This window comes from Camelus bactrianus, chromosome 23 (assembly GCF_048773025.1).
Source record: "Camelus bactrianus isolate YW-2024 breed Bactrian camel chromosome 23, ASM4877302v1, whole genome shotgun sequence".
NCBI lineage: Eukaryota > Metazoa > Chordata > Mammalia > Artiodactyla > Camelidae > Camelus > Camelus bactrianus.
Window position 1 is genome coordinate 16,400,677 of NC_133561.1, and position 15,375 is coordinate 16,416,051.

Genomic DNA, 15,375 nt, shown 5'->3' on the forward strand with positions numbered 1-15,375 from the left:
TGGCTTAAGAAACACATCCTTAATCTCTGTGTAAGACTACTCTGCATCTTTATTTTCAAGAACATAAAGGATTTTCAGAAGTATTAGAAAGTCAAAAAAAATTCCAGGGAGGTATTCCTGTGCAATTATTTTTGTTGAGTTGAACTAAATCAGAATGGCTTAAGTTTAAATAAATAAGTAAGTAAGTAAGTAAGTAAGTAAGTAAGTAAGTAAGTAAATAAATACACTTTTCTCCTTATTTGTTCCTGTTCTGGAAATCACAAGCCCTGTGTTCCAGAACTGACTTTATCATTTAAACTTTCCTCGATTCAATTCCTCATCTGTAGAATTAGATGGTTGTATTACAAATGGTTTCATGTCTCAGACAAACTTGAGTCCAGGATCCTGGATACGGCATAATTGCTGGTGAGTGACATCAGCTCAGACACCAGTCAGACTGTCTGAATCAACTATCAACCCAAAGCAGAGAAAAGAATCCAGATGCAGCCCACCAGGGAGAATCCCAGAGACTAGCGGGGCGAGGGGTGGTGGGGAGAGAAAGCAAGAAATAGGTTTAGTATATACAGCCTGAAGAAGTTCCTTGAACTGACAGGAAAACAATGAGGCAGACCTTTTTGGGATTTCTGTGGCCTTGGACATGAGCATAGGCAGAGAAAAAAGCTGTTAAAATCACCCTGATGTGAGCAGACTAGATGACTCATTATGATTCCACCTAGTTCTACAATGCTGTGATGCTGTAATACGTCAGATTATTATGTGAACAATCAGTCTTGTCACCCAGCTAGTCCTGGCTTCTCTGGAGATACTCTCACCAGGCTTTTCTCCTGATTTCTCACTTATCAACAGAATCCTTTTTGCTAGCCTCAATAACATATTGCTTATTTTCCAATGACTTTTTTTTTTTTAAATAGGATATTTCTCGATGACATTTAGAAAGGCTCCTAGAAGTAACATGTCTTGGAATTACATTAAGGTTGTGTTAATTCTTCAGAGGATATAGATTTCTATTACTGTCATAATTTTTATTTTGCATTAAGTAATCATCTCTTTGCCTAAACATTTTTAAATCTTTCATCCTTTGGGGGGCTGGGAAATGGGTGTATATTTCACTCTCCACAGATGCATTTAGTTACTCTTCCTTTTTACTCTTCCCACAGAATATTCAAGATCTCTCTGTAGTTGCAGCTTGTGTTTCTCCAGTTGGTAGGAGGACTATTAGCCCACGTCTGCTCAGACATTTTTCAATTCTGGTATTGCCTCATCTCCCACAAAGTGCTTTACATACTATTTTCCAGGTAATATATCTAGTTCACCTTCTATGAAAACAAACAAAAACAAACAAACAAGAAACAGTTTAATTCTATAGTATAAAGGTAAATGTGAGAACTTAAAACCACTAATAAAAAAAGAAAATTCTCTTAAGGGGATGGATTTTATTCTTCCGTATAATATTTTCTGGCCTATTGTTATAATTTGTCTCTAAATAACAAAAGCATAATTTAGCATAGATAAGAAAAACACATTGGTGCATGCTTAATGAGTGTTTAAAATGTAGATCCCAAGATTTTATTTTCAGAGATTGTAATCCAGCATATCTGAGATGGAGCTCAGGAATCTGCATTATTAACAAGCATATTCAGATTTTTGCTAGTATTTGTTCTTTTCATTTTCTTACAGAATAAAAAAATAATGAGAAAAAATTCTGAAACATCTTATTCGGAAAGTGGCTCAACATGAAATCTAGTTTGATTAGAAAATAAGTCTTATGCAAGATTACTAAATTCTTCAAAACTAATTGGTATTCTTCATTATAACAAAATTTAAAGCTTAATTTTTAAAATCTGTTTTTCAAAAAGAACTTAATAATTCTACAAGTGATCAATAATCTACACCTCAAAAAAAAGCCTGATATAGAATATATACATATACCAATTTTAACTGAGATAATAGTTCTATCATCTTATATTTCTTCTAGTAACATCTACTGGGGAGCAAGCATATGGAAGAATTTTCAGTATCTCTGATATGCATACAGGTGGGGTATCAATTGTCCCCAGAGGACACATAACATGTGCCTCTAGATCATTCACCAAATTAGGACTAATTGAAATTTTCCTCAGTTCTCAACATCCAGAATGTCTTTGCACTAGTCAGCCACCTGTTTAAAATGGATTTTAATTACTAATATTTTAAATGAAATTAATCCTCCATTATAGTATACACATCTCCTTAAAATGGAGATTACTAGAAATATTGTGCTGAAATTTTTTTTGGAAACTAAATTATAAAATTTCTTTTTAAAGGCTCATTTGGGAATGTATTTCTCCATCAATAACTTCACGCCCGAAGTTCAGAAAACTAAGGATCAAATAATATCTTGCTCTCTAGCTGTATACTATCAAGTATGTCAGAGTATGTTACCAACTCCAACTAAATGTCACTACATGTTTAATCTTCGAGATATGTTTAAGGTTTGTTTTCAAATTCATTCTCTAGCTTAATTTTAAAATTTAAGTTGAAGAACTATAACTACTGAATTGACTCGTTTTCTCTCTCCATTTCCCTACTCACTGACACTGCCAACATTAAATCGTTAGAAGGGGAAAAAAAGAGAAATTCAAGTTAATTGGTTTTGCTGTTTATTAGCAGCTTATCCCATGAGTCAGTTTAAAAGAATCATTACAATAATTCCATACAGAGAATTCAATGGTGAAACCACTAAGGCTGTTAGAACATTTGTACCAAACCAAACTTGGGTCCACTCGCCCACTTACAGTAAAGCCCATCTAATGACACCAGGTTGTGATGAAGGAAAATGCAGCGTTTATTGCAAGGCGCCATAGAAGAATCCAGGACAGCTAGCACTAAAAAACCCCCAAACTACCCAATGGATTGTAGGCAAGCATTTTTAAAGGCCAGGGGAGGGAGGGGGATCTCAGGGTATGTAATCAGCTCGTGCACAATTCTCTGATTGGTTGATGGTGGGGTAAAAGGGTGATGTCGCAGGGGTTAATCCTTAGACCCCAGTAGGTTTGGGGGCTACGTGATCAGAGTCATCAAGTAATTTCTTCCATTTGGTGGAGGTTTTAGAAGCTGTACAATAACTCAAAAAATGTGCATCAGATACTATTATCTAGGTACTTTACAGAGGAATTAAAGCAGAGGACATGGGAGAGGGGTCTGTCCCAGGAAGGCCCCATAGGGTCCTGCTCAGTTACATATTGGCTAAGATTCTCAGCATGGAAAGAAGTGGCAAGATTATAACATAGACTTTGGTTTTGCTTTATTTCTGAGATTTTATTGCAGCTCTCAGAAAATGAAAGCATGTATGCATATCATAAACATGCTGAATTTTCACAAGCCTTGCTTTTTACACCAGGGAATGTTGCCAACAGTGCTGATTTAGTCTTCAGCCTTGGTCAAAGAATTTTCAGAAATAAAATATTAAGAGAAACAATTTTTGATTTGATCTTTCTCTCCTTGTTATGGGACTTTAGGCCAAAATAGCACATATAGTGTTTGAAATGGGTTATAAGTATTTTTAATCCAAATTTGAAATCTTAGAACATATCGACATTAAGAAGCACCTCTATATCACCACCAACCCCTGAAGAGTCCTTAAACCCTCTCCTTCTAAAGGTGACGCTGTGCCAGTTTTCTCTGATTTCTAACTTGCCTATCTCATCAAAAATCCAGATTATCACTCATAGAAATTGACAATTCTTACCTTGCTTCTATTTGTATGGAAAGACAAACCTGCAAGAATTGAGCCTTTACAATCTACCTTATAATGTTATTTTTTTTTAATCCCTAATAGCTTCTCCTAGGATTGCTACAAGCTGACAAGTTTGTTATCAACTCCAAAGAGATGGCTGCTCTGTTCTTTGTTCATGAAGCCACCCGAGTGTTTCACGATCGCTTAATTGAGCAAACTGAAAAAGGGCTTTTCTATCAGTTTCTTTCAAAGGAAATTGAGAATTATTTTCAGGTAGTATTATATATTTAAAAAATTATTTTAAATGGTGTTTTGATCAACAGCATTGTTTTATAAACATCCTCAGACATTTCTGTAATTTTCAATTTTTCACTTGAAAATGTCTTAATAATTATAGATTTGGTATGATGGAAATGATGAGGTCTTGATGCCTTTGCTCATGCATTTGTCCTCTTAAGAGCCTCCAAACTGCTTATTTCCCTCCAGGACTAGCAGATGTGTACATTCTCTTGATCCTCAACAAGAACCCTCATCCATCACCAGCCCTTTGCGCTATAGTTTCTGTGGTGCTTCTTTAGTCCAGGTCATAAAGCAAAGTGCTTCAGTAACTGATTTGCACTGAAAGGGTTGTAACTAAACAGAGCTGTGAACTCGACTCCGTTATTCTACCTCTTTGCTAACTCCTCTCAAGAAGATTAAGGAATTCCTTTGGAATTGCTTTCCAAGAGTCATTCTTCTTTTCTTTTCTCTCTTCTTTGGTGGTGCCAGTTTCTCCACCCTATTCGTAGCAGTCCAGGAAATTTAATAAATTCAATGGTACAACTTTATTTATAACAGTGAAAGAGAAATTTGGAATACAACCTTTATACGTAAAGATACACACATACGTATAAACTCAGAATACAACACACATAAATGTAAATCTGTGTCTTTATGTATGCATACATAGGTATACACATGTACTTTTTAGATAAGTCACAAATTCAGAAAACTTAAAAAAAATTTTTTTAGATACTCCTGTCATTACTTTCCTTTAATCCAAGTTTTCTGCTCTTCAGCCTAGATCCTTCTTGGTATAATTATTCATGTGAATCCACACCACTTCCACCCTTACCAATCTTTTATTTAACACTTAGTAAAATAATCTTTTCATTAGGTACGCATCTCCATATTCACCAGCACCTCTGCCTACTTGTCTAGAATCTCTCAGGGCTCTACCTAGTGTGCAGTTCTTCTTTCTTTCCCTCCTTGAGACTACTCTTTTGTGATGCTTCAGACTTACCTTGTCCCTAGTTTCTTCACTCAGACACTGGAATCTCCAGCCCTTTCTTCTGTTCTCAGTTTACTTCCCTAATAGCCTGAGAAGCAGGTGAATGCAGAGGTTACAAACACAGGTGCTGCCCAAGTTTCAAAGCCCAACCCTTCCATTTATGAGTTGTGGAACCTTAGGCAAGTGACCTCTCAGTTTCCTCATCTCTGAAATAAGAGAAGAAATTGTACCTACTTTACAGGACTGTGGTGAGAGTTAATGGCACTAATCTGTGTAACGTGTTTAGAGCAGTTTCTGACACATAGTAAGTACTCAGTAAATGTAAGCTATCATCATACTGAAAAGAACCCGATCTTACATACAGGCAGGTGCTTTGACAGAAAGAGCCTGAATTCTATAGTTAGACTTTGGTTTGACTTCTAAAACTGTCTCATATTACTCTGGGTACTTTATAAGCAACATGCAAAACCATTTGCAAAAACATTTCCAGTCTTCATTCACTGCGCTCTCTCTACCACCCTGAAACTCTGCCCCGGTATCTCCCACCTCAGTAACTGGCATTACCACTGACACCTCCATCCATGTGAGAAATTTGAGCATCTCACCCTCATACTTTAGCCAAAATGTAGTGTGGTCTCTATTGCCTCTTCCTTTACACATGTAAGTCCCTTCCCTTGTCTCACTCCTGACCATCCTTCAAGATTCACCTCATGTTTCCTCTCTCGGTGGCCTTTTCTGGCCAACACCACGTTCTTTCCAGGTTAAACATCTTTTCTTTGTATTCTCAGAGGACTATAGGCTTTTCTTATCAGAGACCTTATTAAGGTATAATTGCCTGTCTAACCTATAAGTTCCACAGGAACAAACTCATTGGTTTTTATTCCTGTCTAAATCTCCAGAATTTAACTCCTCCCTTACTGGGAGTACTGTTGGTACTTGATAAATATATCTGGAATGAATGAATAAAGGAATAAAGGAAGGAATGCAGAGACTTTGCTAAAGTAACTACCTAAAGAGAATTTATTCCTGTCCCAGGAGAAGATCCAAAACTCCCTCCCTACACATTCCAATTGTAATTTAGTTTTAAAACTTTGCTAGACCAAGGAATAGACGTAAAGGCAGTATAAAATGACCAAGTAAGTACTTATAGGAGACAGGTCTTTCCCTAGTAGAAGTCAGTCCTATGGACAGCAAGGACAGCTTCAGTACCCTAAATTAAAGACATATTAATCAAACCTTCTTTAAGAACATAAGGATGTAAATTACTCCTGCAAGAATTTGGGTTTATACAATACCATTTAATCAGCTGATTGGCTGGCTGGCTGTCTTTTTGAAAATGTGATAATTCTAATAATGGTTAAAACTTACAATGTGCCAGGCACTGTTTTAAGAGCTTTATATATCATTACTCAGTTAAATCTCCATAACATCCCTGGAATATAAGTCCTGCAGTTATCGTCATTTTATATATGAAGAAAAATGAGACAGAGTAAGATTAAGAATTTGCCCAAGGTTACACAACTAGTTAAGTGGTGGAGTCATTATTCAAAACCTGAATATCTGACTCCAGATACTCTCTTAACCATCATGTCACACTAACCTTCAACCATTAGGGTTATTTGCTAAACAAACATAATTAGGAAATTCCAGGGCTAGACACCAAGTGAGGTAAGTTCTGAGACCTACATGGAACTAATGTAGTACCTGCCTCCAAGCACCTGTGTTAGACAGACCTATGCACACATCACAGTGGTGGAACAAAGGAAGAAAGAGTACTTTTCTCTACCTGGTTTCAGAGGAGAGGGAAATGGTCAGACTTCAGGGAAGGGATAGCCCATGACCTTGGTATGAAAGACAGGCAAGAGTTTGCCAAGTGGACCAGAAAAGCGAGTATGGTATGGAATTTTGTAGATCTATGGTGATAATTAACAACTGATTAAGGAAGATTCTCTTTTTCAGATTGTTAGTGAAACTTCATGGTAATGACATATTATTCCCACAGCAGAGGTTCTTCACCTGAGATTTGCAGGCACTCAAAGAGTCCTTAAATAGATCTGTATTTCAATATATTTGGTTTCCTTTATAACCTTTGCATTTTACCATATGTATTTTAAAATATTATTCTGATGAGGAGTCCACAGGTTTCTCTGTCAAACGGCACAAAAAAGGTTAAGAACTCCTGAGGCCTAGATCTGTTGTGCCAAGAGCTTTTCTGACACAAGTTTATTATATTAGTTTTAATAACAAGTAGAATTATGCTATTAACAGATACTATTAAATTATTATCTTGTAATAGATTCAATGGACCAAAGAAAAACTGGTGAATGACTCAATTATATTTGTGGATTTTCTGGATATAAACAAGTCTCATAGAAAGAAGACCTATCAGAATACTAATGACTATAGTAAACTTGCTGATGTACTTAATGAATTCCAAATGAAGTTGAATTCAGCATCTCTGGAGGTAAAGATATATACTATATAAAAATCTAAGGAGTGCTATATACATATATATATTTTTTTATATATACACCTACATGTGTATATGGGATATAAAATCAAATATTAAGATTGTGTGTGCATGTGTGTGTAAGGGCAAGAGAAATCAGGAAAAAGGTGTGCCTTCAAATTTTAAAGCAGACCATTAGAAATGCAGATTTATAGTGTTCATGTTATTTTGTCTCATTTAGTAAGAGTATAATTGTAAATACAAGGTGCACAACTGAGGCTGTAAAGAGTTGAATGATTAAAGTTAATGGAATCAATAAATGCAAGAGAGAGTGAGACAACAGGGTCTGAAGCAGCAACAAGTGGCACCAATATGGATGTGACTTGTTTAGTCTTCCCCATTATTTTTGTGGGCAGAGCTGTGTTGGAGCACAAACACCAACAAAATCGCAGATGCCGTGAACCAATTTCCTAAGACTCTTCCTCCCAGCACTTGTTCTGCTCCAAGATGGAGCAGTAGAAAAGCAGCCTAGATGCTGCTGTTCTCCTATTCATTCTCTTCCCTCAAGCCTATGCCTCCCTGCTTCCCCCTAAGCTTGCTTATCAGAATACTGGCAAAGGGACAATCATCATTGTGCAAATTTATTTTCCCGTAAATGTAAACCAGTTTACTAGACCTAGATTACTAGATTACCAAAGTAGTTATTCTCATTCCTGTATCCTGTATATAAAACTACAGTGAACATTTAATTTCTCTATGCCTATAATCAGTTTATTTGTTCCATTTTCTCTGGTAGATTTCTTGCTCCATAGTGTTCTTCAGGCAAGCCATACAACACATTGCAAGAGCTACAAGGGTCCTTCGACAGCCAGGGACTCATATGTTACTGGTAAGAATTTAACTGTTTCAAACTGTTTCAGTCAGCAAAATAAAAATTAAGGAAATCCAATCAAATCTTCTCTGCTTACAGAAGTTTTATTTATCCACACTTTCCATTTATGAAAGCTCACAGTCATTGAATCATATGAGAAGATCCTTGTCCTCTCAAGAGTTTGCATAATAAATTTATCAGCACATAAAAATGTTATTTTTTTTTGGAAGGTATTTGATATGAATAAAAGTGATGCATCTGGTACCATCTCTAGCATATCCTATCTTCAATATTAATATAGTATCGGCAAGGTGGATCTTGACTTCAAAAATAATACACTTACTTGAATATTTATTTAGAAAATGAGTCTTTACACAAAATTTTACTTCTCACAAAATCAAATGAGAGTTAAATTCTTGGAAAATCTCCAAATACCTTAAATAGAGAAAAGCTTTCAGAAGGCTAAATAAAATCCAACATATTTAGCCAATTATATAAATCACATTATTTATGACTATTTGTTTAATTTATTATGTATGCCTATAGTTTTATTTTTTTATACTTTATAACTAGTTATATACGTACCTTTTTTTCAAAAAGGACTTCTTTTTGCATTCAGATCTTTATTCAAACAGTCTTATATTTAAACAGATATGTACAGGACTAATTAAAAGGAATTTAAAAATTGGAAAATGGAATTAATCAAAAATACAAGGGCACATCTTTCCACCAGCAAAAGTATTCCTTTACTAACCTTTCCCATTCCATAAACGGCATCACACAGGGGAAAACCTGTGGCCTAGGACACTCTGCACAGAAGGATTATCATTCAGAAGAGGAGAGACAAATGAACTTCTCAGACAAGTAAAAACTAAAAGAAGACAGCAATACTAAACCTATCCTAAAAGAAATGTTGAAGAGTTTTCTCTAAGTGGAAAGGAAGCAAAAAGTGATTTAAAAAAAAAAGGCAAAGTCCCACTAGGAAAGGCAAAGATATAGTAAGGACTGAGGATCAGCCATTTAAATAAGCCAGTACAAAGATCGATAGACAAAATATTGTAAAAGCAACCGCAACTACAATAAATAGTTAAGAAATAGACATGAGATGTAAACTATGATATCAAAAGCACAAAATGTGGGGAAGGGGAGTAAAAAAGTGTAGATCTTTTAGAATGTGTTTTAACTTAAATGACAGTCAATTTAAAACAAGTAGATACAGTTATAGGTCAACATATATGAACCCATGGTAACCACATATCAAAAACATACAATAGATACACAAAACTAAAAAGAAAGAAATATAGGCATACTATTAGAGAAAATCATCAAACTGCAAGGGAAGAAACAAAAAGAAGAAAAGAATAGAGAAGAATTGCAAAGCAACTGGAAAACAAGTAATAAAATGGCAATAAGTACACAACTATCAATAGTTACATTAAATGTTAATGGAATACATGCTCCAATCAAAAGACATAGGATGGCTGATAGGATTAAAGGAAAAAAAGACCTTTATTAAAGGTCAAGAGACTCACTTCAGGGCAGAAGATACACCCAGACTAAAGTGCTGAGATGGAAAAAGGTATTTCATGAAAATGGAAATGACAAGAAATTGAGGGTAGCAATACACACGTCAGATAAAATTGACTTTAAAACAAAGACTATAATGAGAAAAAGAAGGGGATTGTATAATGATAAAGGAATCAATACAAGAAGAAGATATTATTATGCTTATTAACTTATACACCGATACAGGAACACCTAAATGTGTAAAGCAAATACTAACAGTTATAAAGAGAGACTGACAATAATCCAATAGTAGGAGACTTTAATATCCACTTACATCAATGAACAGATCGTCCGGATAGAAAATCAATAAGGCAACAGTGGAATTAAATGATGTAGTAGACCAGGTGGAATTAATAGATATCTACAGAACACTACATCCAAAAACAGTAGAATACACATTCTTCTCAAGTACACAGGTAACATTCTCCAGTATAGATCACATGCTAGACCACAAAACAAGTCTCAACAAATTTAATCAAAAAATTATATCAAGCATTTTTACTAACCACATGATGTGAAATTAGAAATCAATTACCAAAAGAACAATGAGAAAAGCACAAAACACACAAACACATGGAGACTAAACAACATGATACTAAAAAACAATGGATCAATGACGAAATCAAAGAAAACCAGAAAATAGCTTGAGACAAATGAAAATGGATACACAAATTTTCCAAATCTATGGGGTGCAGCAAAAGCAGTTCTAAGAGTTCATAGCAATACAGGCCTTCCTCAAGAAGCAAGAAAAATCTCAAAAACAAAACAAAGCAAACAAAAAAAAACACCTCACCTATCACCTAAAGGAATCAGAAAAAGAAGAACAAAGCCCTATATGAGCAAAAAGACATACAGGTGGCTAATAGGCACATGGAAAGATGCTCAACATCACTAATTATTAGAGAAATGCATATGAAAACAATAGCAAGATATCACCTTCATCTGTCAGAATGGCTACCATCAAAATGTCTACAAATAACAAATGTTGATGAGGATATGGGAAAAAAAAGAAGCCTTGTACACTGTTGGTGGAAATGAAATTATTGCAGCCACTATGGAAAACAGTATGGAGGTCCCTCAAAAAACTGAAAATATAACTACCGTATGATCCAGCAAGTCCAGTCCTAGTTGTATATTGTGAAAAAATGAAGACACTCATTGGAAAAGATACATGCACTCCAAATTTGTAACAGCACTGTTTATAATAGCCAAGGTATGGAAGCAATGCAAGTGTCTATCAACAGATGAATTGATAAAGAAAATGTGGTGTATTGAAATATTACTCAGCCATAAAAAAGAATGAAATTATGCCATTTGCATCAACCTAGATGGATCTAGAGAATGTTATGCTTAGTGAAATAATTCAAAGAAAGACAAATACTGTGTGATATCACTTATTTGTAGAATCTAAGAAATAAAGATATATAGCAAAACAGAAATAGACTCACCGTTAGAGAAAAAACACCAGTGGTTAACAGGAAGAGGGGAGAGAAGAGGAGAGGGGTGAAACAGGTATAGGATTAAGAGATACAAACTGCTATGTGTAAAATAAATAATAAGAGTATACTGTATAGCACAGGGAATTAATTATAGCCATTATCTTGTAATAACTTTTAATGGAGTATAATCTGTAAAAATACTGAATCACTACACTTTACACCTGAAACTAATATAATATTGTAAATCAACTATATTCAATTAAAAAGTGAGAAAATAGTATAAGAAGATTAATTACCAGGAAAATAAAACACTTATAAACATATACACACCTAACAACCAAGCCTCAAAATTCATGAAGCTGAACGGATAGAACTGAAAGAAGAAATAAGCAATTCAACATTAGTAGTTAGAGGTTTCAATATCCCCACTCTCAATAATTGATAGAGCAACTGCATATAAATCAACAAGAATGTAAAGACATCAACAATATTGTAAAACAACTGCAACTGATTGACACATACAGAGCAAAATACATGTCCTTCAGGAGCACACATGGAACATTCTCTGGGACAGACCATATGCCAAATCAGAAAACCAGTCTCAAGAAATTTAAAAGGGTTGAAGTCATTCAAAATATGTTCTCTGATCACAATAGAATTACAACAGGAATCAATAACAAAGAAATTTGGAATATTCATAAATATGTGGAACTTTTATAGCACACCCCTAAGTATCCAATGGGTAAAAGAAGAAATCACAAGAGAAAATAGAAAGTACTTTGAGATGAAGAAAACAAAAATACAACATCCAACATCCCTAAGGTAGTGCCTAGAGGGAAATATACAGCTGTAAATGCCTATATTTTAAAAAGAAAAATCTCAAAAAAAAAAAAAAAAACTAAATTAAACTTTCACCTTAGAAAACTACAAAAAGGAAAGAAAACGAAGTCCAAAGCAAGCAGAAAGAAAGAATAAGCATGAGGGAAGAAATTAGAGAATAGAAAACTAATAGAGAATATCAATGAAACAAACAAAAGTTGTTTCTTTGAAAAGATCATCAGAGTTGACAAACCTTTAGTGAGGCTGACCAAGAAAAAAGAGAGAGAACACTCCAGTTATTAAAATCAGGAATTGAAACAGGTTAGCCATTCTGAAACTATATATGTATCCTTAAGTAAAGGATGACAGATGATGGAAGTCATTTTCTCATTGTTGGAGTGAGAGGTTACAGTGACCCATATAATAATCAAGTTGAAGACATCAGTTGAATATATGTTTAGTTTAATATGGATGGTTACATATAGAACTATTTATAGAAATATGAATATACAAGGGTTAACATACAAACATAAATTTCCTTGCTATGTCAGCTGAGAGGGCCTAGAAACAGTGGTGCCCCAGTAGTAACAAGCACACCTAGGACCCAGATCTTGGTGTATAATACCATTCTTACAAACAAACAAACAAAGAAACCAGGGCTCCTTAGAAAAATGGTTTACAATAGATCTGGCAACGAAAATACACTGTATGAGCATGGATTATCTTATAGTGCAAGAAAGAAAGTGTTTTTTTAAAAAATCATGATTATGGGAGTATATCAAAAGGACACAAGAGCCGACTAAAAGAGCCCCCAGTGGCCATACTCAAAAAAACAAAATAATTGGACTATAACTGAAAGTAAATAATAAATATCCATGAGTCTACATAAATAAAAAATGAACAAATAATAAATAAATGGAGGAAAATAGACAAATTCCCCACAAAGAACAATTCCAAGTAATGTATGTAGATACTCTGCCCTCAAGGAATTGGAGCATAACTCCCCAATCCTTAACTGTGAGCTACTCTTGGTGACCTTCTCCCAAAGAGTACAGTATAGAAAGGGGGAGATGGGGAAAGAGGAAGTTTACAATGGCGAAATCTAACAAATACTACCTCATGTACGTGATCAAGGTCAGCATCAACAGTGATAAATCATGTTGATAGTGTGTACCCTTGATACGATGTGATGAAAATGGTCCTTTATCCCTGTTGTCTTCCTCCCCAACGCACATAACTCCAGTCTAGTCATGAGGAAAACTCTCACAGTCAAGAGGAGCCTAAAGAGATATGACAACTAAATGTAATGTGGTGTCCTGGAAGGGATCCTGGAACAGAAAAAGGACACTAGGTATAAACTAAGGAAATTTGAGTGAAGTATAGACTTTAGTTAATGCCAATGTTTCATTAATGGTAACAATGTATCATACTAATAGATGTTAATAATAGGGGAAACTGGCTTGGGATATATGAAAATTCTTTTTATTGTAAATCAAAAACTTCTAAAGTAAAAAAAGTTCTAAAGTAAAAAAAGTTTATTTATTAAGATGGGCAAAAGATTTGAATAGATACTTCACCAAAGAAGATCCATGAATGACTAATAAGCCCATTAAAAGGTACTCAACGTCATTAATCATTAGGGAAATGCAAGTTAAAACAACATTGAGATACCACTACACACCCACTTGAATGACTATCATCAAAAAGATGGTCAATAGAAGATTCTGGCAAGGGTGTGAATAAACTGGAACCCACATACATTACTGGTGGAATGTAAAATAGTACAACTACTTTGGAACATAGTTTGCCCATTTCTGTGTTTAACATAAATTAACCCTATAACTGAGCAATTCTATTCCTATGTATATACACAAGAGAAAGTAAAACAGTCTTTGGACAAATGTTCATGGCAGCATTATTGTAAGAGCCAAGAGAAAACAATCCCATTGTCCAAATGTTTATTCAGTAGGTGAATGAATGAACAAAATGTGGTTTATTTATGCAATAGAATACTATTCAGGAATAAAAAGGAATGAACTATCGATGCACACTACAGCATGAAAGAACCTCAAAACCATCATGCTAAGTGAGAAGTCAGATGCAAAAAACATCATACTGTATGATTCCATTTATAGAAAATGTCCCAAAAAGACAAGCCTATAGAGACAGAAAGCATATTAAAGGTTGCCTAGAACTGGAGGTTAGAAAGAGAATTGACTGCAAACAGACTTGAGGGATATTTTGGGGTGATGGAAATGTTCTAAAAACAGATTGTGGTGATGGTTGCATAACTCTATAAATTTATTAAAAATCACTGTACACCTAAAACAGGTGTAATCTATAAATTATACTTCAATAAAACTGTTTTAAAAGGGTAAGATTTTGTCATCATTACCAAAGAGCACTTCTTAAGTGTTCATTGCTTAAAATAGATAGGAAAAGACCTATCTAAATTCTTATAAATGAAGACTCAAATATTGACAGTCACATAACAATGATTTATAAGCCTATCTATGCTATTTTTCTTTTCCAGTGCAGTTATTTCATATACTTCAAGAGGCTATGAAAAGATTAAAATATTGAAAGTGTTTCAGTGCCTTATAAAACTTTGATAAAATACTTTAATTATATTTCATATATCTATCAAAAACATTATAGAAGTAGTCTAAAAAACTTTACTGTCTGAATTTTTAGCACAGCTAAATAGAAAACTATACATTGAAAGAGTCCCAGAACATAATATAGGAATCATATGGATTTGTTTTCTTCTCAAGATTGGAATTGATGGATGTGGAAAAGAAACTTGTGCAACTTTGGCCTGTTATTTGACAGAACACAAAGTATACCGAGTGCCTGTATCTCACAATTATGCCTACATGGAATTCAAAGAAGGTTTTAAAAAGGTGTTTATTCAAACAGGTGTAGAGGGAAGCCCCACTGTTTTGATAGTTGCTAATTTAAACCTAGATCAGGTAAGTAACGTTTGTCTTTATTATTTGCTTAAGTTTGGTTTTTAAGTAGCCCCCCAAAACTTAATATTTGAGAAGAAAATAATTATCTATGGTCCTATTAACCTACCATATCAATTCTTTTCATTATTCTCTACTCTTATCCAGTCATAGACTACACAGTTTATAAATTTGTAATCATGCTAAAAATAGTTTTGTGTAAGCGTTACAACAAAAGATTTTCTATCATTTTATGATTTTAATTTTAGTTGACAAATTGGAAGTAATTTATGTGTGG

The 15,375-nt window shown here is 34.4% G+C and overlaps 1 protein-coding gene across 1 annotated transcript in view; it reads left to right on the forward strand.

Annotated features, from left to right (window-relative positions):
- DNAH14 (dynein axonemal heavy chain 14) overlaps positions 1 to 15,375 on the forward strand; it is a 259,076-nt gene that overhangs the window by 149,847 nt on the left and 93,854 nt on the right. The window contains exons 50-55 of the mRNA XM_074351453.1: positions 1,158 to 1,295; positions 2,304 to 2,471; positions 3,818 to 3,988; positions 7,282 to 7,449; positions 8,231 to 8,323; positions 14,904 to 15,101. Coding sequence (XP_074207554.1) covers positions 1,158 to 1,295; positions 2,304 to 2,471; positions 3,818 to 3,988; positions 7,282 to 7,449; positions 8,231 to 8,323; positions 14,904 to 15,101 — 936 coding nt within the window. The remainder of the gene's footprint in view (positions 1 to 1,157; positions 1,296 to 2,303; positions 2,472 to 3,817; positions 3,989 to 7,281; positions 7,450 to 8,230; positions 8,324 to 14,903; positions 15,102 to 15,375) is intronic.